The sequence below is a fragment of the Hydractinia symbiolongicarpus genome, chromosome 10 (genome assembly GCF_029227915.1).
Source record: "Hydractinia symbiolongicarpus strain clone_291-10 chromosome 10, HSymV2.1, whole genome shotgun sequence".
Classification (NCBI taxonomy): domain Eukaryota; kingdom Metazoa; phylum Cnidaria; class Hydrozoa; order Anthoathecata; family Hydractiniidae; genus Hydractinia; species Hydractinia symbiolongicarpus.
Window position 1 is genome coordinate 18,215,215 of NC_079884.1, and position 24,565 is coordinate 18,239,779.

The window sequence follows — 24,565 nt, forward strand, 5'->3', positions numbered from 1 at the left end:
TGGAATACACCTTTACGATAATTCGGGAAAAACTAACACTCCATCGCAGCTTATTTTGCGATCGGAGGAGGTGTAAACATCACACTTATATAAGAGTTTATTAATGAGAAAACACGTTTTTTCGTGATAACTTTTCTTGCCGCGTTTTGTTTTTAATGAAAAGTACACATAAGTTGTATGTTATTATTATTAACGTTTCCTGAAAATTTGAAAGAAATTGATACGACGGAAGTTAAAAAAACTGGAGAAAACACGCTTTCGTCTCTAACAAACTCTCATAAAAACACGATTTTTACCTCCTTTTTTCCGATATTGTATAACGATGGAGAGCCGTAGGAACGCATGTACAATTGAATTATCGTAAAGGTGTATTTAACTTTTTTCTTCATTGCTCAAGTCTCGCGATAAATTATAATCTCTCTTGGGCCAAGAAGAACTAAGAAGTGAGTGCAGCCTCACTAGTCCTGGCTGAGCTATGTACACCGTCTGACATCACAAATCAACGAAACAAGTTGGTTTTTGTTCGATAAGGGCGACGGCCATTATATAATTATGGCCTTTTAGGCACAAAATTGGACACAATAAAATGCAAAAATTTAAAAATAATTATGTCATGTTGTTTTCGTGATATATAGTTGTTTTCGTTAGTTCTCCTTCAACCAGGTATCACTTTTTTATAATTATAATGATAATAAACGCCTACGCTCGGACTTTACAGACGCCGTTTAAAACTATTGAAAAGACGTTATTGGAAAAAGGCCCTGATTTCTATATTTTCAATTATTATCGCAAAAAAATAATAGGAATAATTTTTTTTGCGATAAGGACCAGTTCATACCTGCGTTGTGTAGAGATGTTTGAAGAGGAATAAGTATTAAGTTGTTACACCTGTGGTGCTTTGCATAGAAATGTTTTTTATCTCAACCTTAAGGTTTCAATAACGCCAGTTTAAAAGAAGATATATCAAAACACATGCAATCGTTGATTTGATAACAAAAGTTTTTTTTTTTTTGTTTTTTAAAAGAAGAAAATTATTTTTAGTTGGCATAATTTGAGATCAATTTTTTTTTCTCATCATGGCTTATGATTAAAGTCTGAGAAAAAAACAATGAAAAGGTCGTTCTTAATTTTACAAACTTTACTTTGTTTTGTTCATTCCGAACCAACACTTGTTTATGACTCTGTATTTACAGAAGATATAAAGCACATAGAAACCTCGTCGCAATATTTAAATTTTAACTTTATTCCGTCAAACAAGATTAATAATCTGCAGAATGTGTCCAGCGGTAATCTACAGAACAAAGTGATCTTTTCGTTTACAGCTGCGAAAATGAGAGTTTTAGACGAACTGGTTTCAAGTACAAATGGAAGTTATTACGGTTTCTCAAGATCTCTTCAAAAGCTGGTATTGGTTACTTTTTGTTGACACTTTTATCTCTGTAGTTTCCAGGTCCTATCCCACGTTTTTTAGTCTGATGTCAAATCTTTGAGCGCTATATCTAATGAATGTTTGTGTTGCTGTTAAATAGCCCTGGGAATTGGATGTGCCAGGGTTCGTTTAATTTCAAAAGGTGTAAGATATATTACAATCGTAAAAATGTCGCCCTTTGTAGTTGTGCGATAAAAAACAAACAAAAATATAAAAAGCAAGGTTGCTTAGAGCTTAAGAATGATATTTTTCTACTTGTTTTTTTTTACAGAAAGCAGTTACCCACCACTCCCCGTACGAACAATGTGTGGAACAAACCTTCATACATCGTCAAGCTGTCATTTCGCTTATATACAGCCTGTCGGTAAAAGGAGTTGCTGTGGTTTCAGACTACAGCTTTTGCTCTGTAAGATTTCTGCATCCTCTTGTGGACGAATTAAGAACAACCGAGAAGAACAAAAAAGTCACATTCAACATTCAAAGTCTCATCTATAATCCGCATAATATGAAACAGCTGAAGGCATTCTTCTACCAATTAAAAATAGATAAAATTCCGTTAATCGTGTTATTGGTCCGGCAAGAATATGTACCAGCCATTTTTAAAATGGCAGAATTTCTTGGTTTAACTGAAGCTGATCAAATCTGGTTGATACCTCATTTTTATGATGGCATTGTTTCAAGCATTTCACCAGCAAAAGTTTTGACATTTGAAAAAGTTGAGAATGGAGAAAAAATGTATAACAATTTAAAAACAACAATCCCTGAGCTGGTAAAGGAATATTTAGACGCAAAAATAGATTGTAACAAGTAAGTTCTTGTTCGGTTATTATAAATAGTCTAGTAAAGAAACATTTACAAATTAGCAAAATCTTGTGCCTCCATTCCATCGTGGTGTGTTTACTTTAGTTACGTTAAACTTGCCTTTTTCGCAAAAAAATTTTTTTTAGACATATAAAGAAATGTGCTTTGCGAGGGTTTTTTTCCAAAATTTTACTCTTCGAAAAACAGTCCTCTCAAAAGTTACTTCCGCCATATATTAAAACTTTTTAGTGTGTTTAAAAGTAGGAAACAACATTTGGAATAGCTAAGGTGGGAAAAATGACGCTGAATCTCAAACACTTTTGATTAGGTCATTTTATTGTTCCTTTCTCATGTGGTCAATATTGGGAAATTTTTTGTTTTAAGCACGAATGACCTCTCACTCACCCGAACAAATATAATCAAATCTTGTATTTTTTAAGAGGGTCAGGTGTGACCACGCCGCCTTTGTGCTCATTGGTCGATTGTAATTCGAGGTTTACTAATTAAATAGGTACACCAAGTTTTATGCTTGTTTCAGGATGGGCATGAAATGTCATGCTAGCAACGATATCACAAACTTATATCACAATATATTTTGGTAATTATTACAAGCCATAGAAATTGTTTTTGCGCGTAAGTTTTGATTTGTAAATGACTCCTCCTTAATCATAAATGATAGAATTAATATTTGAAACAATTCTGAAGGTGAGTTATGCCCTCAATTACTAGAGATAGGAAAATGCGGATGTTAGGACAAAATCCCTTAGCACTTTACCATTTTACGTCAGAAGAATAGATCATATCCGTTGAATCAACGATAGAAGAGTCCACAAAATCCCTTAGCACTTTACCATTTTACGTCAGAAGAATAGATCATATCCGTTAAATCAACGATAGAAGAGTCCCCAATCCCCCCTGGGCCCCCCACCCCCCCAACCCCCATTACAGTGATAGGATTCAATTGTGTCTATAATGGCCTCTAGCGTACGTGGTAATACCATCTACTATTATTCTTTTGTCATCATCTGCATTTAGAGCGAGTTTGTTTGTTTTTACCGTGTGAATATCATGCTTAATGGATCGAAAGGTAATCTGTTCTCTGTAAATATTCACACCATCGAACAAGCATCTCTTATAATCATCAAACCCTACGGTCTTTTTCACAACACATTTCTTGACTCCTTTGCACTTCTTGTCTTCTTTTCCGTCTAGCTGTTTATAAGCATAATTCTTCGCTCTTAGAGCGACAAACTCCATCATTACCTTACCACCTAACTCATCCTTCATCAGACCTATAATCTTTTTATTCAAACCCAATGGTAGAGGTCTACCATCTCTCCTATCGTACCCCGAAGTGTCAAATCTCGTCGGCACATCATCAGCGATATCTTTATAGAAGTCGTTGGTTTTGATGTGGTACACGAATGAATCTGTATCCATGTAGCAAAGCTTTACATCCCCACCATATTTTGGTCTCATGTAATCATAGTGAAACTCATACATAACTATCTTCGATAGATGGAGGATCGCCGGTCCTAGGTAGATTGGCTTGTTCAGTTTGATCTTGATCTTAGACATCTCTATGCCCATCAGTGTTTCCGAGAAACAGATAGCACCCTTGAAGTTGGGCTTCATCACCAGCTTCACATATTGTTCTTTTTTGGTAGCCAAGCGTATGTCTTTGTGTCTACGTCGATTCTCCATAGTTTTACCAAAGACTGAATTGTTCATCAGCTTGAAAAAGTCCTTTTCGAAGTCATTCGTTGATTTGGTACGCAGATCGGTATTAAAATCGATATAAGGTTAAACCATGCGCTTTGCTTAAACCTAAGTACTCTATGAACCTTCTCAAGAATGAGACCGTGCTTCAACGCTTGATCAAGTGCACGGATGTGAATGACATAGTTCTTCTTGTCTGAAAGACACGGTGTCAGCTTTTCGACGCCATTAATCACCTTCCTCTCAGGCATGAAAGGAAGATCGTTATGTGTATCATGAAGCTCCCGTTGATATCTTGCATCAACCTCAAGGAAGTAACCCTCTTCACCATTTTCCGCAGCTAACTTTGAAATGAGTTTAGCAGTAAATTTACTAGCATCAATCCACTTGAACCCTCCTGTCGGCAGCTTCTGTATCATAGACCATCCATACAGATTGTTAGCATCAAGATACTGGAGATAGCTGTCTTCTTCATCCACCTTATATCTAGCGCCCATTTATTTGTTATTGGCCTTAGCGTGTCTATTAAAAGCCTGACAGAGACCGCCCCTAATACCCCTCTCTATGAAGAGTAACATATCCATATCGGACAACAAATCTAGCTCAACATCTGTCTTTTTCAGACAGGCCTGCCAGGCTAATCCCGGAGCCGTGTAAAAATGTGAAGGATCCAGTTTATAGTTTGTCAAGCATGTTTCCCTAAAAGTCTCAAAAACATCAGAAAGCAATAGAACGTCTGTCTTGAGATAGATATCATGATAAGCACCCATATTTTCAACTTCCATGTCCTTCCACACCTTCTGGGCATGCGCATAATCGGCATCACTGATACCATTCATGTTCAACTTGCTATAAAAGTCATCTTTCAACGGAAGCGTAGTTTCATTAAACCTATCGAATGAATCAACATATTCATATGGGTATACACCCTTTCTTCTCATTATTTTAAACTGCTCATCATCATTGAAGAATTTTCGAAGATTTTTACACTGATCATCAGATAGATTGTTTACCAACGAATTCCAGCCGCTTGCCATAAATCTGAATGAGTCTATGAATCTCAGCTGTATCTTTTTGTCTTTGTCTTTGGTCTCCCCATTTTTGCCAATGTATTCACCAACCTTAACATCCGTCGAGAAACCGATATACTTCTCCTTATTCTCGACAATGACGCTTATACCTTCCTCTCCATGCTGTTTAGCAAGCTCTTTGATGAATAGATGTGCGTCATATCCGCTAAGATTATTGAAGACAACTGGAATATAATTGGGTACCTTATATCGGAGATTACATTCTCGATGGGCAGCCCCGAGAAACTTATCGGTGAAATGGCAGTGATCCCTAACCTTGATGTCATCCTTGTCATCAAATTCTTCCATGCAAATGTGGCACACCCCGGCTCTCTTGAAACCGTCACGCTCCTCCTCCGTCAGTGGATCCATTGCTTTCTGAGGAAACATGTTATATAACCTTTTCAACTCAGAAACTACATGATCTACAAAGCGCGGAACACAGTCCTCACCGCGGTAAAGCTTCAGAGGGTCCGCACTTCACCATGAGCATATTTGCTATAGCAACAGAAACCCGTGGGGAACATGTTTACCAACTTTATCGGTGGATGATCCGCATTTTCTCTCTTCTTCGGGCAACTCTTTTGTGAAAGCTTCGAAATCGGCATACATGATAAATGGAGCTTTGAGCTGAAACTTACCATCAGTAAAGGTTAAGGTGCTACCCTCCTCAGGGAGTTGAATCTTAGCGGCATCGTTATTCTTGCAATACTCAAAGTGCTCATCCCTTTTCTGTTCGCTTAAGAATCCATTTAGACAATTCAAGCAATAATACTCCCTATTTTTGTGCTTCGAGTTGGCCTTGCTCAGGACACCGCTCAAGTTCTTAACGGTGATATAATGTTCTTATCCCCCTCACACAGTAAAAACAAAACAACCGTCTCCTAACGATCCAGATGCATCGACTTGCGACACATGTAGATACCTTCTCTCCCATCCTTTGTCAAAACATGCACCACGACATCGGGGTTCCTTCTCTCAAACAAATCTATTTTATTTAGCGCCATTGGGAAAGTTAGACCATCCCAATTATACTTGCCTTCAAACTTCTTAAGAATTGAGATACGCTCAGGATGATTATTGATCAGATTGTGGTTAAGCGCAGCGATAATAGCCCATATGAAACATTCATCATCATCCTCGTTATGAGGGTTAATCACAGATCGCTTTCCACTGAAGTTCTTGGGTAGCGGCAAGTAAGAACTACCTCTGGTTAATTTCAGTTTATGAAAGTCCACATGCATATGTAGGATCCTTTCGATTGTGAACCCGCTGGCGGGTAGAGCAGGGTTTTCAATCTGCTCGATTATCTTATTACACATCCGATCGAAAACATCGGAAATGTCATCGTGGGCGTGAAGTATCTCCATATAGCTATTGAACGCTTTATCGACATACATTACTACGGATTCAGGATTAGATAAATCCTCATTGGATAAATAATCCCTTACCCACCTGACCCACAAGGTCGCCTGAGTCTTCAATGACTTCTTCTGCCCGAGCACGTCACTCATCACCCTCTTGACTACATGCTCGACCTTTTTCAAAAATAACCTGACATTCTTCTTACCATCCGAGTTTATCTTGAAGCGTTTGTATAAACCTACAAACGCTTCTTCAATAGGAGTATAGGGGTTTTCCTCTTTCACCTTTTTCTCCTCTTTCTCTCCACTGCCCTTTTTATACAAACCCATGATCTTATCCTTCATGGTTTTGAAAGCTTTTGTTGTTTTATCCTTAATAGCCTTAGGTACATGATTTATCAACCATTTCCTCCATTCATTCAACACTTACTTTTCACAATAGGTCTGGTTTTAATCATTTCTTGCAGCTCAAACAAATCCATGTCTTGTTGGCTAGTACCGGATCTCGAGGGTCTCGGTGCTGGTACGGGTCTAGGCATCGGTATTGGTCTATTTGGTCTCGGCGCTGGTACTGGTCTGGTGGGTCTCGGCACGGGTAACGGTCTAACCGGTGCTGAAACGGTAGTGGTTGTCAATAATTCGATCAGCTCAGTCTTTCTGAGCCTTGAGTATCCATGTAGACCGCGTTCTCTAGCGAGATCCCTTAATTCGGAAACTGTATTTCTCGAAGTCATATCGGGATGTGATATACTATATGTGGACCTTTAATATGGTTTTATACAATCGTGAAACCAAAAAAAGATTTATTTGTTACTCGCGTGAGTAACAAAAAAAACAATCTGACCCCAACAAATCAATTATATTGTCTAATGACAAGATCGATGGATGCGCGACATATGAGACATTTATCTCCCCCCGATTTCAATATAGATGCGCACAATAAACAGCAGCAAAAATGCCCGGTGTTCCCATGAACAATAGTTGCTTTCTTTCGTTTCGAATAGCAAATTATGCATTTTTCCGATTCATCCAAGGTATCAATGTCATAGTCCAGGATAGCCGGCTGATGCGGCTCAACATTATCCTTATCGATTGAATCCATGGGTATCGGTGCTGATCCATTTGGTCTCGGCACGGGTACCGGTGCTGACACGGTAGTGGTTCTCAATAATTGGATCAGCTCAGCCTTTCTGAGCCTTGAGTAGCCACGTAGACCGCGTTCTCTAGCGAGATCCCTTAATTCGGAAACCGTTCTCAAAGTCATATTGAGTTCTCCAGTGGGTCTGGGGGTCTGGGTCTAAGTCTCAATAATTCGATAAGCTCGGACCTTCCGAGCTGCAAGTATCCATGTATGCCAAGGTACCTCGCCCGGGCTCTTAATGAGCGGTCACTGAAAAAATCATAGTTAAAAATGTTTTCTCTATTGTATATGATTTCCGAAGTCATATTGGTTTGTGATATACGATTTATGAACCTTTAAGATAGTTTTATAATCGTGAAATCGGACTAGGATCGCGAGGGGCTTCGTTCACATAACCACCACCCGAGGTTGCGCTGCCCCACGGTGGTCACCGGAATTTTCCACAGGGTAGTTTGTAGTAAACCGCGGTTTATGATACCAACATCGCACCACCATGGATCGTTTCCCGAGGGAAATGCGGGTGGGTACTCCCCCAGGAAAAAAAAATCTGGACGCGAGAGCATCACCTTCATAACATTTGTTACCCGAGCGAGTAACAAAATCCGTTCTAGGTCTAATCACCTTTTGGAAGATCTCTTATCGTTATAACGTTTTTGAGATCTTAGATATGCTTCTCTGTTGTTTACCCTCCAGTTGGAACAGTATCCATACCATTCTTGTCTGGTTTCTAGGTCGATGGTGTAGGATGGATCAATATCATTCCTCGCAATCACCTCACGCAATTTAGCTTTATTTATTCCATAAATATACTTAATCCCACGGGATTTAGCCACTTCTCTCAACTTTTTGAGTTTAATTAATTTGTAGTCGGGTATACCACCATCGGTGGTATCACAATGTAGATCAGTTTGAGTAGCCACGTCAGACATCTTTATATATAATCAGTAAAAATACTTTTAAGAACTTTTTTTCGTGCTACATCATAACAAAAAGGAGATAAATAAAGGTGTGCATAAATAAAACATGTCAAAACTTCAAGAGACTTACTATCAACCTCAAAATTTATGGAAAGGACAAAAGGCTGTTCAGAATTTAAGAGGATTCGGTTTCAAGCCAAAGGAGATTAAGAAGTGGCTATCAAAACAAGCATTTTGGCAAGTACATTTACCCGCCCCAAAATATGTTGAAAGACCACATTATGAAGTTACCACCCCTAATGATTTACATCAATTCGATTTATTGTACATGCCCGGTGACATACTGTATGGTAATAAATATAAGTACATTTTGTCGGGAATCGATGCTGCTTCCAGATACAAAGTAGCCCGACCTTTGAGGAGTAAGAAAGCCAAAGAGGTTGCCGCTATGATTGAGGAGATCTACAAGGCAGGACCATTAACTTATCCGAAAACTTTCCAATGTGATAACGGTTCGGAATCCAAGGCAGATGTATCAAAATTGTTGGAGAAGCATAAGGTTGAAATTAAAAGGGCGACTACAAAATATAAGCATACGCACACAGCTTTTGTTGAGGCGTTGAACAAGATACTTGCCGAAAATTTATTCAAAATACAAGATGCCCAAGAACTGAATGATTCGGAAAAGGTATCATCTACATGGGTTAAGCATCTGTATAAACTGATTGATAGGCTAAACGATACAAAGACGCAGATGATTGGTATGAAACCAAAAGATGCTATTATAATGAAAGAGGTGCCTTTGGTTAATCAAGAGAGTTATCCACCTGAAGTAGAATTACCTAAAGATGGCTTGTATAGATATCTACTGCAACCCGGTGAAGAGCATGATGATGGGAGGAGACGGGCAACCGATAGAATATGGTCGAAAAACACATATAGATTGCGTGAGGTAATAGCGCAACCCGGTAACCGTGTAATGTACTATATTCAGGACGGTCCCAGACGGGCTTTTGTAAAAGAGGAATTGATGTTAATACCTGAAGATACAGATTTACCTCCTGATTATGTGCAAGGTTGGTGAGGGGGACGAAGTCATGACAATGACAAAAAGTATCTTTACCTGTCTGGTAAAGATGATTGTGCCGGGGATCGCGCAGGGCGGCCGGCAGGTAAGGCCGCTATGGCCCGGTCTTGGGGAAAAAGGGACGATCACGCCAATCCATGATTTGTCATAAACCGCCTTACTTTCAATTTTTCAAATAGCACATGAAACATGTGAGTGGTATACAGGCACACATTACTAACTTTGTTCCTGATTTAACGCCTTTTTTAGACTTTGAACTTCCGCCATTAAACTTTTTTCAAACTGATTGCGTGTTTCACTCTCCATCTTTCTATCCGTTTTGGTCATCTTTTCCAGAGCTTCGTAGTATATACCACACAAAGTTTGAAATTCCATGCGGCTAATATTATCATCATTCAATGCTCGTGAGAAAGAGTTTTCAAACACAGCAATAGCAAATGTTACAACATCACATAATTTCATGACTTTGTTGAGTTTATTTTGATATCTCTTAATCGATGCTGAGATAATGGTACAGGATATAGCTCCACCTATGGATACACTGGAAAGTCCTATAGAAATGGGTATTCCAACAAGGGTAGCGCTGGTTGCTATCGTACCAATATCGGTGGAAATGGCTAAGGTTTCTGAGATGTAGAGTGAAATCGCTAATCGGTCTAGTACTTTGTTATATTTATACTCCTTGTCCAGGAATTTCTTTTGTAATTTTACCAACTCTTCAAGTTGGGAATTAACTGTATTTGTGTTAAACTTGTCTTGCTCACTCGAATACTCGGGAGCGGTGGGTAACTTTGGATAAATCTTAAGCTCGGCCATTTTTTAATTATTACAAAGAAAACTATCCTCTAAATAATAAAAACGCCTTTCATGATTCTTTTGAGAATGTTTCACTCTCCATCTATTTTACTTACCTTTTCAAGAGCTTCATAGTATATACCACACAAAGTTTGAAATTCCATGTGGCTAATATTATCATCATTCGGTCACAGAAATAGGAAGAGTTTCTAATCTCATCAATATACGATACTACAGTATCGTATAATTTCTCAACTTTATTGAGTTTCTTTCTATATTTATTAATATATTCCGAGATAATTTCACGGGAAACAGAGCTGGATGGCCCTATACCGGAAAATCCCATATAAATGGGAATTCTAATAATGGTAGCGCTCCGGACTATCGTACCAATACCAGTGGTAACGACCAAGTTTTCCGAGATGCCGAGTGCAATCGCTAATCGGTCTAGTGCTTTGTTGTATTTATACAACTTGCTGTCGAATTTATTTCGTAATTTTATCAAATCTCCAAGTTGAGAATTAACTAGCTTGTCTTGATCACTCGAATAATCGGGAGTTGGATGAATATTAAGCTCGGACATTTTAGTTATTATCTTATTAAAAAGAAAAACTATCCTCTAAATAATAAAAAATGGCAGACATTGACACTTTTGGAGACCATGGGAGACCGGATGAAGGTACCGATGAAACGTTTCCACTCATACCCACCGGGGACCGTACGCGAGTACAAATAAACACACCGGATGAAGAAACATCATTCGGAGGAGGTTCCACTCAACGTACCAGAGTTTTGCGGGAAATGGTTGACGTGTTGTATGATAGATTATCTGAAGGATTCCTGTCAAAACCTGAGGTGCTACATACAGACCTTTTTGAAATTAAGGATGGTGAATTATACTACAGAGGTAAAAACGAACCTTTGACAAACAATGGAAGACTAAGGGCCACCGGTACTATATCAGATATATTAGGCAAGAGAAGGCTGCGTAATTTAGGCTTTGACATACCAAAAGGTAAGATTACAGCCCGACAGGCAGCTAAGATAAACAATATACAAGAAGAACTACCCTCGTCATCTAAAATAGCAACAGCAAGTGGTGTAGAATTAGAAGCTATACCTGGGGATGTGGTAAACAGTACGGAAGATTTAATTTCATTGGTCAAACAATCTGTAGACCATGAAGCAACCCAGACCGGTGATCTATTTGAATATCCTATGCGTGAATTGCTGGGATTGGATAGATCATTGAGAAACATAAGAGGAAGTCTTCAGGATAAAGTTGCAAAAAAGGTTCAGCTCGAACAGCATATTGACAGAGAAAAAAACAAGTTGGAAGAGATGCAAAACACACCAAATATGACCGAGGAATAATCTCTTAGGTAGACTTAACAGTCAAATAAAAAGCATCAGGGAGACTATTGCCAAAGTACTTGACAAAGATAAAACACTGTCTGAAAAGATACGAACACTATTCTGTGAGCAGGGTATCACTGTTGTCAGTGTACTAACGGCATTTGGTATGGTTATCGGCCTTCTCGTAGAAGCTTTGTCACCTGGGGGTGGGGGGTCATCCACCGGTAACGCACAAAATCATGAAAAGGGTGGTGCAAAGGACCTCCGGTCCTGGATAAAAAACAAGTTGAATGCGTTGGGATCTCTCTTGGGAAGTTTGGCGGGGACGGCCGCTGCAGCTCTACCAGGTATATTAGGATCCATCGTATCATGGATACTCAATAGAGCGAAAGAAGCCGTTGGTTTGTTGAGTCAAAACTTGTGGGCTTTGATAGTTGGAATCGGAGGTCTGATATACACTATCTCGTGACAAAGCGTTAGATCCTTGTATAGATTATATGTTACACGCATCATGTAACATAGAGTACCGGTAGTACTAGGAGTACCGGTAGTACTAGGAGTACTATCTTTCGAAATACCACACAGCACCACCGACACCGATCATACTTAGCGCGATAAAGGCCAATTCCCTTTCATGTTGATCCTGACTCGGTGTATAAAAGTCGCTCAATACAGGTTCCCGCGGTAAAGGTTCAAGTTTATCTCCAAACACTTTTTTATATTCGCGCATTGCATCGTTTAGCTCTATGAATTTTCCTTCGGCTTTCTTTTCAAGTCTGAGCTTCTTATTGATAAAGTCTACTCTCTCTTGTCTTTTACGTTGCCACAAAACCTGAGCTTTTTGTAATTGTTCTATGGCCAAATCATGACGCTTTCTTTCCTTATCAATTCTGTCTTTTGATAAGCTTGAAAAGAGATAGCTTGAGCCTGTAAAAGCCAAAGCATTGGCTAAGGCCCCTCCCAACATCATTGCAATTGAAGCCATGTTTAGATATTGATAGTTTCAGGTATAATCTTTTGCTTAATTAAGTATTTCCTTGACATTTCACTAGCAGGGACGATGGCGACTAGCTTTCCGGTATCTTCCAAGTCAAACTTTTGAATTGATGGTGGTGACATTTTTAACACCTTTTTTCCTAGCATCGAATAGCCGACAGCGAAAACGCATACGACCGATGCGTGATATAAATCGTTGACGATACTTTTCTTGTCCATGTTATTTCTATACTGCGAGATTATAATATCGCGAAATTATCCCTTTATTCCATTTCAAGTTTACTTATTCTCACAGGTGTTTTGGACTTTTGTGGTGGGGTACCCTTCGGCCCAGTTATAGAAAATAGTACATTGTCTTTCTGTTTATACACAAAATAAGCAAATCCACCAACCAAACCGATGGCTATTACTCCCCCTATAGCGTAGTTCAAGAAATCTATAGGAGATTTCAAGAAATCTATAGGAGTCCTATAGTAGTCTTATAGGAGTCCTATAGATCTGTTAGATTCTTCTTATACTTTTGTTACAAGAGTCTTGTAACAAAAAACGTCCAATCTAGCAAATCAAGTAAGTTCTTGGATGTTCCATTCTCTAGACTAAATGTGTGTATTTGCCATCTTTTAGCCTTTCCTTAACCGTCTGGATCTCTGATCGTGATTCAATGACATCATTCTCTTCATGAATAGTTGCGAGATCTTGTCTGTCTTTTGGATACCACACATATAACATTTTAGCTTGCCTTCGTAAATTTTTTGGTATAGCGGTGTATGATTGTGTGAGTAGCCACATGGTGTGGTTTCGATGACGTCCGCTAATGGCCAACTCTAGCAATGGCTGTCTCTTTTTGTCTAGTTTCTCATCTGCGATGATATCGTCGATCAGGAAGGTTTTGTATCCGGCACAGAAATCCGTCATCTTTCGAATACATTCATATAACTTACCTCACGGCTCAATTAGAATCACATATCTGTCGTTCCAAAACCATTTTCGGTCCCTATATGTATTATTCCATCTTAATGTTGGGCATATAATCATGATGATGATGAAATGATGAAATCGAAGTGATCAAAGTATTCATTCTCTAATAATTTTACAACACGTTTGGATTTTCCGCAGCCCGTAGGACCAACGAATAATGCTGTGTGGGGCTCTTTCATGTAAAGTGTGTTTTTCGCCATTCTATCTTAATAAAGTACATCAATAATTTCACCGTTTTGAATGTTTAGTTGAGCGTCCATGATTAGATATATATAGGCGTTTAAGGATCCTGCGGTTTCTGCTGTCTTTTCAATTTGTAGGGTGATTCCCTCACTTGCATTTTCAATCCGTCGGCCGGTCCCATGCAGGGAGTTTTCATCTATGGTTCTGAAATCTAACCATAGAGTATATTTGTTCGTCAAGTAATCGGAGACTTTTACATCATGTAATTGCAGATGTTTTTTGATTTCGCTGGCATTGCCATCCTTTGGTTTACCCTCGGCAAAATACTTGCAAATTTCATTGTAATGTTCAAACGGCTGTATACCTTGGGCGAAACGTCGGTTAGGCTTACCCTCAACTATGGCAGATACCTTTTTAATTTTCGGATTGTAGAACTTACCGGTATCTCGTTTGTAGGCTTGTTCGTCTTCAAACAAAACCAATATACCCTTCAAAGATTTACAAGGTGTATTGAATGACCAATTCCACGTTGTGTCCGCCTTATCCACTCTAATTTGTCTATGTCTCAAAAACCTGTCGTATAGTAAAGCCATGTTTTCGTATTCATTTGAAATGAATCTGGCTAAGGTTGGGTGTGTCACAATCTCATATTCGAGAGATATGTTAGTTATTTTGTATTTAGCATCTGGTGCTGGTGCCGTGGCAGAAACGGAAGGTTTGGTTGGAGTTGATAATACAACCCTGTCGTAATTATTGAATGTGATCTCATAACATAACCTATTCCCTAATCCGGCTTGATAATATGGAATCGTGCTATCTAACATTTCAAAATCTAGTGGTATGGTGAACTTGTTTTTGTATGCATCGGCAATGGCTTTGTCTGAGACATCAGATGCGTCTTTATCCGAAGCGCTCACCTCAATTTCATACAGTTTTCCGTACACCCATCATTAGATATGATGCCTTGTCTGATTGCATTTCTCTTTTCATACTTGGTTAGCCATAAATCTCTGTAGCATCCTAAAAGATCAAAGTCATCAATGCTCAAAATCTCGGTACCCTCAAACTTGATGGCCAACTTTTTAACAATAGCTCTTCCAATGTTAGAGACTAATGTTCTTTTCGTGTCGGCTTTTGACTCGAGTTCAACGTCGAAATTTATTTTTGAAGTCCCTGGAACAATAACATCATCGCTATCTAAATTAGGAAACCTAATCAAAAGCAACTGGTTTTGATCAATCTCACTTGGATTGTGTGTCACTATTACTTTTTGGTGTGATACTTTTACACCATGAGCAGTTCTAAGGGAACGTTCAGGATTTAACCTTTTTCCGTATTCCATGTTTTGTTATTACTTTTATTTTATTTTTACTTTTATCTCAGTTAGCGTATACTTCATTAGACCTATGACCTTTTATTTAAACCTATTGTCTGCCATCTCTCTTATGTGAAGGACAACTGTTGTTCCCAGACTATCTTTTACCAGATCTCCATTTTGATCATTTATTTTCAAAGTAAGTGATTGAAGGTAACCACCCTTTAGTTTCTTATATTGTGGGTTTTTTGGCTCAATATGTGTAACATCACCATACTCAGATATATGATATGTTAGCAGGTTATCGCTATATCTACCATTTTTAAGATTTAATGTATTATCCAATTCATTCAGATTGAAATGTAGTTCTGTTATGTTGGTTAGCTTATTTGTTTTGATTACTCGAGGGTCTTTGATTAATGGTGTGGATGTGACATCACCCGCTAAAGATGCGTTCAACTCCCTGCCGGTGTATTTTCCTTTCGGTAGCAACTTTTCGTCTTTTCCAATGGTCACTTTTAGTGGAGCTGTGATTTCATATGTAACATTGTCCGAAAACGTCTCTATGATCGCAACTTCTTTTGTGCCATGTGGGTTGGTGGTTGGGTGATACAAATAGATTGTCTTTTCACTATTTACGTCATTTATTGTGATATACATTCTTATATTAGAGAGTGGAATTATTTAAATCAAAAAGAATGGATAGCATTTTCAAATACAACCCAAATGCGGCCTATAAACCAAATGGAGGACTGGACCTTCAGATATTGGATGGGAAGGATCTATACAAACAGACCATTATTGTCTCTGAAAATGGCTCTTTTCCTGCTGTCTTTCCTAATATTTTTACCAATTACGAACTGAATCAAAACGAACAACGTATGAAAATTTGGAATGAACAACCGTTTAAATTATGGCAAACCCAACTCAATTTTGCCACTTGGTGTGCTTCAAGTGCTTGCGGAGTCAGTTCCGAACACCTGAAAGAAGGTAGATCTATGATCAGATCGGTATATCGTTTTCATGTCTATTATCACATTAGACGAATCATTAGGCGCTTGCAGACCCCTCTACCTTTTGAAGATAGTTTTAATCAATATGACAATCCTTATTCAAACGAAGAATTTCTAAAAATATGTGGTGAATATGACGTCGATTCTAATCCTATGAAATACAGAGGTCAATACTTTTTCAGCTCATATCAAAAAAGACGTAAAAACTATCCAACTCCGGGTTTGAGTTATTTCACCGACGACTCCATGACACGATGGATTGTGAAAAAATCTAATGGCTTTACAAAAACAGGCCTTGTAAAGATTTCAAGCAGTGTTAGGGCGTATGCTTATCTTGTTCTTAGTTCGCAAGCCTCAGCTCGTTCTTCTATCTTGGGTAATGATTCAAACGCTTTGACGGCTTAAAGAGTTTTTATGAACAAACTTGAAGACATTGTTAACCGTAGGGTTGATATTCAGGAGGACATTAAACGTTATCAGGATACGTTAAACTACGCTTCAAGCAAAGTTGATTATTCGGTTGGACAAGGCATTTATATGTTACCTAGTGACATGAATCTCAAGATTAAAACAGGGGTGGTAGGTTACAACAACAAGATTTTAATATCGGGTGAAGATCTGACGATTGGGATTAATCGAAAGGTTAATGTTATTAAAAAAAACAGCTGAATCACATAAAAAGATTCCTGATAGGACATCCAGTCCTATTACTGTGCCTAGGACCTCCGATAGACATATTCCTATCCATAGTACTATTACTACTAGTACTATTGATAAACACATTACTGCACCTTACCACAAAGATACTCCTATACATGAAGATGAGAAGATCGCTCTTGTGATTGCTATGACAACAGGTTATTTCATATGGTATTTGTTTAGATAAATAATGACGTCAATTGAATGTCAATCAAACCAGAATAACAATAGAGAACAATGCATTCCTTACATACCAAATATCCTTAGCAACGGCTACTTTCGTTTTGACTTTTTCTCCAGGGGGGATTGGGGACTCTTCTATCGTTGATTTAACGGATATGATCTATTCTTCTGACGTAAAATGGTAAAGTGCTAAGGGATTTTGTGGACTCTTCTATCGTTGATTTAACGGATATGATCTATTCTTCTGACGTAAAATGGTAAAGTGCTAAGGGATTTTGTCCTAACATCCGCATTTTCCTATCTCTTTACTTGAGGATTAATGCTTAATTAGGTATTTTTCAGAATAATAAAAACGTTTTTTTAAAAAACCCGAGAATTATATTTTTGGGTAAAAATACATATACACTTATTCATCACCGCATATATCACAGATAACATACAAGTGTGAAAAAATTATTAGTTAGCAGATCGGAAATATTTGTTCTTACATCACATAAGGAAAAAAAAAGTAAAATTTAGTGAGTTACGTCACCTTGAGCATGATTTTATATTGATTATAAGTTTCAGGCCCATTAGAACAGTATTTCAAAAGTTATAATAGAAAATCTGGCTTGGTGGTGAAATCCACCCCCAATTACTTCTAATAAAGCACAAATATGCACATCTTTTACAATCTAAACAAAGCTTAAAAAAACGATCAAAGTACAACCTCGTCCCCAGGGTCTTGTGGCCCCTGAGCCGTTATAACGGAGTGGCCAACAATTCGCCGCTATCAACTTCATCAACAAGGCAAAATGCCCTGGGAACGAGGTTGATCAAATTAATCAAATTTATAGTTTGTTAATTTTTGGAAATGATTTTAATTTTTGTTGCTGGTTAATAGTTTCGCACCTTTTTAACGTCGCAGATTGCTTCCCTCGGTGATTTCCTATATAAGATTTTTTCAGCGTAAGAGATGGCAATTAGAACCATCTGTTTGCTTATGAACTGGTAGGAAGGTTGTTTTAATTTTTTTAAATTTCTTTACTACATGTTTGTGCAAAGAGTACACAGACTTCATGTATGAACGATTTATTGTAGGCTTTTAACAGTCGCATGTTTGAACTCGACCACTCGAACAAAAACTAAGAAACCGATGTGAGCCACCATCATGTAAAAGCTGAATGTGATTATTGTATGATGGATTAAAAGTTATAGCTGCACTTCTCTGGATATTTAAGACAGATTGATAATTGTCTTCCCCCCCCAAGTGTTTTACATATCACTTTTCTGTTGCATCCATTATGCGATTGTTAGCCGAGCGGTTTGAAACCTCGATGTTGACATTTTCATTCTTTAAGATATATAAATCGCTGCGCACCCAGAATTGCTCCACTACGTTTGGGACCTTATTTGATGCTTCATCCTTGATGGTTATAGGAATTTTGATTGTTTCGATATACTTTACGTACAATGAATGCTTTTTGGATTCCAAAAGCAGCCAAGATAATTTCCACTTTCTGTTGTTGACAACTTTTAAAATACGTATAGAAACGCCGAAAGGTTCTCCGAAAAGATTTGCAATTTTTCGAGCGCTAACGTCAATCATTCCATTCGTTCTTTAACGCTTAAAACAACTCTTATTTGTTATATATATATGTTATATAGTATACGGGCCTGTCCACTTAAAAGTAAACATTTCACCTTTCCTGTTCTGTTCTGTCTTCTTTGTTTTTTAGCCAAACTTTATCTTTAATCTTAAGAGACGTTGGCATTGTATGTTGGTGGATAATCTTTTTGCTGCTTGTCTTAAGCCTTAGCAATGTTTTAGTTTGCTTTCTGGTGGGCTTCCTCTCTCAACGACAATGCTGATGAAAGTATTGCGTTAAATACTTAGATGTTAAATGGTTGGTCATTCTTACTAGTTTCATCAGTCCCATTCACGCTGTACTTGATGTCAACATCATCTGTTGTACATTAAAAAGAATGGTGAGAGTTTTGCTTAAAAATGTTTACTCACTCTGAGCGCACAAGACACCTTCGATAACATTGCGGCCACTCAGATGGTTTTCGCATTTAAAAACTTCACAAGAGGTTTTTGATATTTCGATTTTGACGTTCACAAAGAACATTTGATTGTGGATGGTAGGCAGATGTATTGCGTTGATCAACCCCAGTCATTTCATAAAGATTTGTTATGGCTTCAGTAAAAAATTCTTTTCTTTTGTCGCTGACTTGAATTCTTATACATCCATATCTGCAGATGATTTCATACAGAAATTTTGATACCGGTTTAGCAAGTTTATCTTAATGACGTTTCTTTTCTATTGTTATCCTACCCGAATGGATTTTTCCACGGGCTGTATCAACCAGTCTCTTATATTAATACGTATGTTCAGTCAGTGTGTTTGTAAGGGGCAATTTCCTTAAAAGTCGTCGAAAATTGTTGAAAAAAATATTTGAAATGTTAATCGACAAATTAAACGTCACGGCGTCAAAAACACGAATTTAACGTTAATAAATTAAATTTACATTAACAAACTTATTGCAATGCACATATAACTTTGAGGCCAAAAACCTTAATGAGGTGGTGACGTCAGTTATTTTTCACCGCACAGGTAAATAGGGACAACCAAATGTACCACCGTCTACATTCTTAAGAAGCAAACTACCTGACGATATAACCACAAACCATGATTTTGTAACACTGACATAAAGAAAGTTTTCACTCCTAGGTTTGCATATTTTTGTTCCTTTTTTTAGCGATGTCACATGCATTACCACAAGGCTTTATCAAACGCTAATAGAAAACGAGCTTGAAAATATCACAGATTTTAGCATTATTATTCGATACCGCAACCTAGCTGATGAGACCAAAAATTGGATTTCCGTAAGGGCAAGAATATTAGGGGATACATTCACGTTAGAGGGAAATGAGATTGCTATTTTGCGCTCAGTGTCAGGTAAGTGCTGTAGAGGTATAACGGATAGTTTGTATCAAACGCTTCCTTCTTTTACTTGTACACTAATTTCTTATAAAGCGAAAAAAACATTATAAGTTCTACACGTTGAAGAGATTCTGTCAGAGAAAAGTACCTTCGATTATATTCTTCTTGCACTCTGATCTATAGTTACGAGTAATCTATATTAATTTTAGGGTATGATTTTTGAATAAAACATTGTAGACAATCGGCTATATTCCTTTTCCTCCTCAATAGTTTATAGCCAACTATTCTAGTAGCCACAGAGAATGATTTTAAAAATTTTTAAAGCACTTTATAGATTCAGGAATAAAATGCTTTCATGTTTGCTGAACACTGTCCACTGTGTACACGCAGTACTGCAAATGTTAATTAAGTCCATGTAACGAGGCCATATTTTCTTACAATTGCAATTTATATCTAGGTGACGATTTGCAGCGTCATCTTCGCGTTGTGACCGTTCTTGACAAGCCGTTTACCATGAGAGAAGACAGATACGTTGATAAAATTGACAACAGTTGCAAAAAAGGTGTTAAATGTGGACTTCCAGCCGGTAGATTAAATGGAACTTTAAGTTACACATATTCGTGTTGTGTTGGCTTCGTGATTGAAATTTTTCAAGCTGTTATGGAAGACTTAAATATCCACCCAGAAGTATTTGTAGTGGAGGACGGGAATTATGGTGGAATTGAAAACGGTCGTTGGAATGGTATGATCGGAGATTTAGTTGAGGAAAAATTCGACATGGCTGTCGCAGGCCTGTCAATCACAAAGGAACGCCAAAAGGTTGTTGACTTTAGCGTACCTTACTTACAGGATCAAATGGGTATATTGGTAAAACCTCAAGCAATAAAACTGGAGTTTATTAACTGGGAATTCATTGCGCCGCTCACATCTCAGTTGCAAGTTTTATTGTTATCGTTCATCATTGGCGCCATTTTTATGAATTACCTCCTGGAAAATAACATCTACTTTGCAAGTTTTGTCAGTTGTCAATACAAGAAAGGCGGGAGATATTATCCACTTTCAGAAAGTATGACATATATAAGTGGCGTTACTTTGCAGAGAGATCTAGGTGGAAAGAATCCAGCCAGACCCGGAGCTCGTTTATCAGCCATTGTGTTTGCGTTTGGTATGGTAATCGTAGTAACGACGTATACAGCAGTTTTAGCTGCCCAAAGCGTCCAAAACCAAGAGAAGAACCCTTTCCTAGGATCAAAAGACCCAAGGGTAAGAAACAATAAAAACAAAGCATTTTTCTTAATTCTCGTATTTACCATGCAGAATTATGGAGTGTCAGAATAATGTTGTTATTTAGCTTCGCAACCCTACTGAAGACTTCAAGTTTGCTGTACATAAAAGCACATCTTACGAAACATTCTTCCGGAATGGCGAAACCGATATCATAAAAAGAATGGGGGTGTTTATGGAGAAGTATAATTATGAGAACAGTGATGAAGGTGTGGAAATGGTGAAAAACGGGTAAACTCATTCTTAACAACATTAAATGTTAATTCCTCAAAAAGCCTCTTAATTAACAGACAGACAGACAGGCAGGCAGGCAGGCAGGCAGGCAGGCAGGCAGGCAGGCAGGCAGGCAGGCAGGCAGGCAGGCAGGCAGGCAGGCAGGCAGGCAGGCAGGCAGGCAGGCAGGCAGGCAGGCAGGCAGGCAGGCAGGCAGGCAGGCAGGCAGGCAGGCAGGCAGGCAGGCAGGCAGGCAGGCAGGCAGGCAGGCAGGCAGGCAGGCAGGCAGGCAGGCAGGCAGGCAGGCAGGCAGGCAGGCAGGCAGGCAGGCAGGCAGGCAGGCAGGCAGGCAGGCAGGCAGGCAGGCAGGCAGGCAGGCAGGCAGGCAGGCAGACAGACAGACAGACAGACAGACAGACAGACAGACAGACAGACAGACAGACAGACAGACAGACAGACAGACAGACAGACAGACAGACAGACAGACAGACAGACAGACAGACAGACAGACAGACAGACAGACAGACAGACAGACAGACAGACAGACAGACAGACAGACAGACAGACAGACAGACAGACAGACAGACAGACAGACAGACAGACAGACAGACAGACAGACAGACAGACAGACAGACAGACAGACAGACAGACAGACAGACAGACAGACAGACAGACAGACAGACAGACAGACAGACAGACAGACAGACAGACAGACAGACAGACAGACAGACAGACAGACAGACAGACAGACAGACAGACAGACAGACAGACAGACAGACAGACAGACAGACAGACAGACAGACAGACAGACAGACAGACAGACAGACAGACAGACAGACAGACAGACAGACAGACAGACAGACAGACAGACAGACAGACAGACAGACAGACAGACAGACAGACAGACAGACAGACAGACAGACAGACAGATGTTCCCAACCAAACTAGGAAACAAAGGTTACGGTAGGTGCTCCATGAAAGATATCAGTTGAAGAATTTACATTTTTTGTAAAAATAAATACAAAAATATAGCTGTTATAATGCAGATTCTAGAAAAATGCAGTTCATCTTTTTGCGATCTTTAAAAAACTGTAGTTTATTGTCAGTAGTTAATAGTTTACGTTTTAGTTTCCGTTAGAATTGGTCAAGTGGTGAAAGTTTTTATGCCATTGTCAAGGAATTTGTTCCAATGTTTTAGTTCATCTATTATTAATAGAGAACTAGCGACTGTATAGTTACTTCTGGGTTGAAAGAAGCTGTTACGTGAGAATCAAAAAGGATAGTTATGTTATATCTTGCAAAACATTGTTTTAAATACTCTTGGCATCAGATTGTTCTCAATTTGAAGATAGAGATAAAAGTCTGATAAATGTTTAGTTGGTATATATTTAGTCTTTGCAAAAAAACATTGGAGCGAGTGTATCTGGCAACATTCAAAATATGTCTGATTGCATGTTTTTATTTATTGTGTAATTTCGTCAATTTTGTGACGTTGGTGCCGCACCAAGCAATGTTTGCATATTTTAAATAGCAGTGTAACACAAAAATAATTATTTTTAAACAAGTTATATACTAATACAAATTCTGCTTTAAAAAAGATGCCAATATTCTTTGCGACTTTTTCTTCTAAGCCATTTATGTGTTCTCTCCAACTAAGATTTTCATCAAGAATAACTCATAAGAATTTCATGTATCGTGCTCTTTTTATATCTATATTATTATTAGAAAAATCAGGAAATTTCAATGATACATCATGTTTTATTTTGTCTATGAAAGAATGTGTACCTAGTTTTAGAAATATTTAAAGTCCACCTGTGTACGCTATAAAAGCATGTTTGATAGAAAATTTAACTCAAACATTTAACAAATTCCTCAAGTGTTTTTTTTTGGTTTTATTAATTGAGATATTCTTATGACATCACATCAGCATCAAAAAAGGTTTAGGCCATTCGATTCAGATTTTTCTATTTTAGAACACTCCAAGCCATTATCAGCGACTACCAATACCTTTACTACAGACTTTCAAAAGACCAGTCATGTCAACTACGACTTGTCGCCGACTCTCTCTTTCGATTCGGTCTTGGCTTCGCTATGAAGAAAAACCTTCCTTGGAAAGTTTTGATTGACCAAATGCTTTTAAAACATCGTGAAAAAGAAACATTCACCATTCTGCAAAAGAAATGGTTTTCCAATATATGTCAGCCAACATTCTTTGCTTCCACGAAAAACCAATTATCAATTAACCGATTTGGCGGAATCATACTCATTTTGATGCTGACAGCGATTTTATCCTTTCCATTGCTGTTTCCAGAATATTTATATTCTAAATATCTCGAATCGAAAATAACCAAATTTCTCAGAATGAAAGAAAAACCATCGCTACAGAAAAAGGGGAGTCTGTTTGATTCGTATGGCTCATCGCTGGACAATTCAGGTAAAGAACCATAACTTTAAAGTTACAAACAACAACACTCCGAAAAACATATTTTGTAGCGGCCACGATCATCTTTTTAGTGCCTTCGTTAGACAGCTGATATATGACAGCTCCTGCTCTTAAAGCCAGCCAGTTAATTTTAAAATCCCGTTTGCATAGTAAAAAAAATTACGTTAAAAAGAATACCAAATCAAATTTCTTCTTGCAAAATGTTTAACTTAAACGTAGCTGTCTTGAGTTGTAAATTTAACGTCTTGTATATAGATCTGGGAGTATTCCTTTATGAAATAAAGCATTCTACCCACTGTTAGTGCTTGTGTTACACCCTCAGAAATTGCATAAATGTTAATAAAGACAATTTAGTTCAAATTTAATGACATAACAATGAATTAAATGCACGGTCTCGACATCATGTTGAAGAGTGTGCCCTGCAGCCTTGATGTTATTCAAAAACGTGTGAAAATTGTAACAAATAAACAGGTGCCATAAAAGCGTAAATTAACGGTCTTGGTATTCTTTAAATTTAAATTAGTAAATCTACAACCTCGAACTCAGGACCGGTAGCGTTTTTGGATATCAGAATAAAACGTACACGGTTCGCCTATTATGATTGGAGGCTCTTAAACTGCGAACAAACATTCCTGATTTCTTGCCCACCAAA

General features: G+C 38.2%; 1 protein-coding gene across 1 annotated transcript; it reads left to right on the forward strand.

Annotated features, from left to right (window-relative positions):
• The first annotated feature begins 855 nt into the window (after nucleotides 1-855).
• Nucleotides 856-24,280, forward strand: LOC130662711 (glutamate receptor ionotropic, NMDA 1-like). Its single transcript, XM_057461618.1, has 6 exons — nucleotides 856-1,405; nucleotides 1,701-2,236; nucleotides 19,789-19,988; nucleotides 20,431-21,236; nucleotides 21,325-21,488; nucleotides 23,444-24,280. The coding sequence occupies exons 1-6, from the start codon at nucleotides 1,109-1,111 to the stop codon at nucleotides 23,916-23,918; spliced, it is 2,478 nt and encodes an 825-aa protein (XP_057317601.1). The 5' UTR covers nucleotides 856-1,108; the 3' UTR covers nucleotides 23,919-24,280.
• The last annotated feature ends 285 nt before the right edge of the window (nucleotides 24,281-24,565 follow it).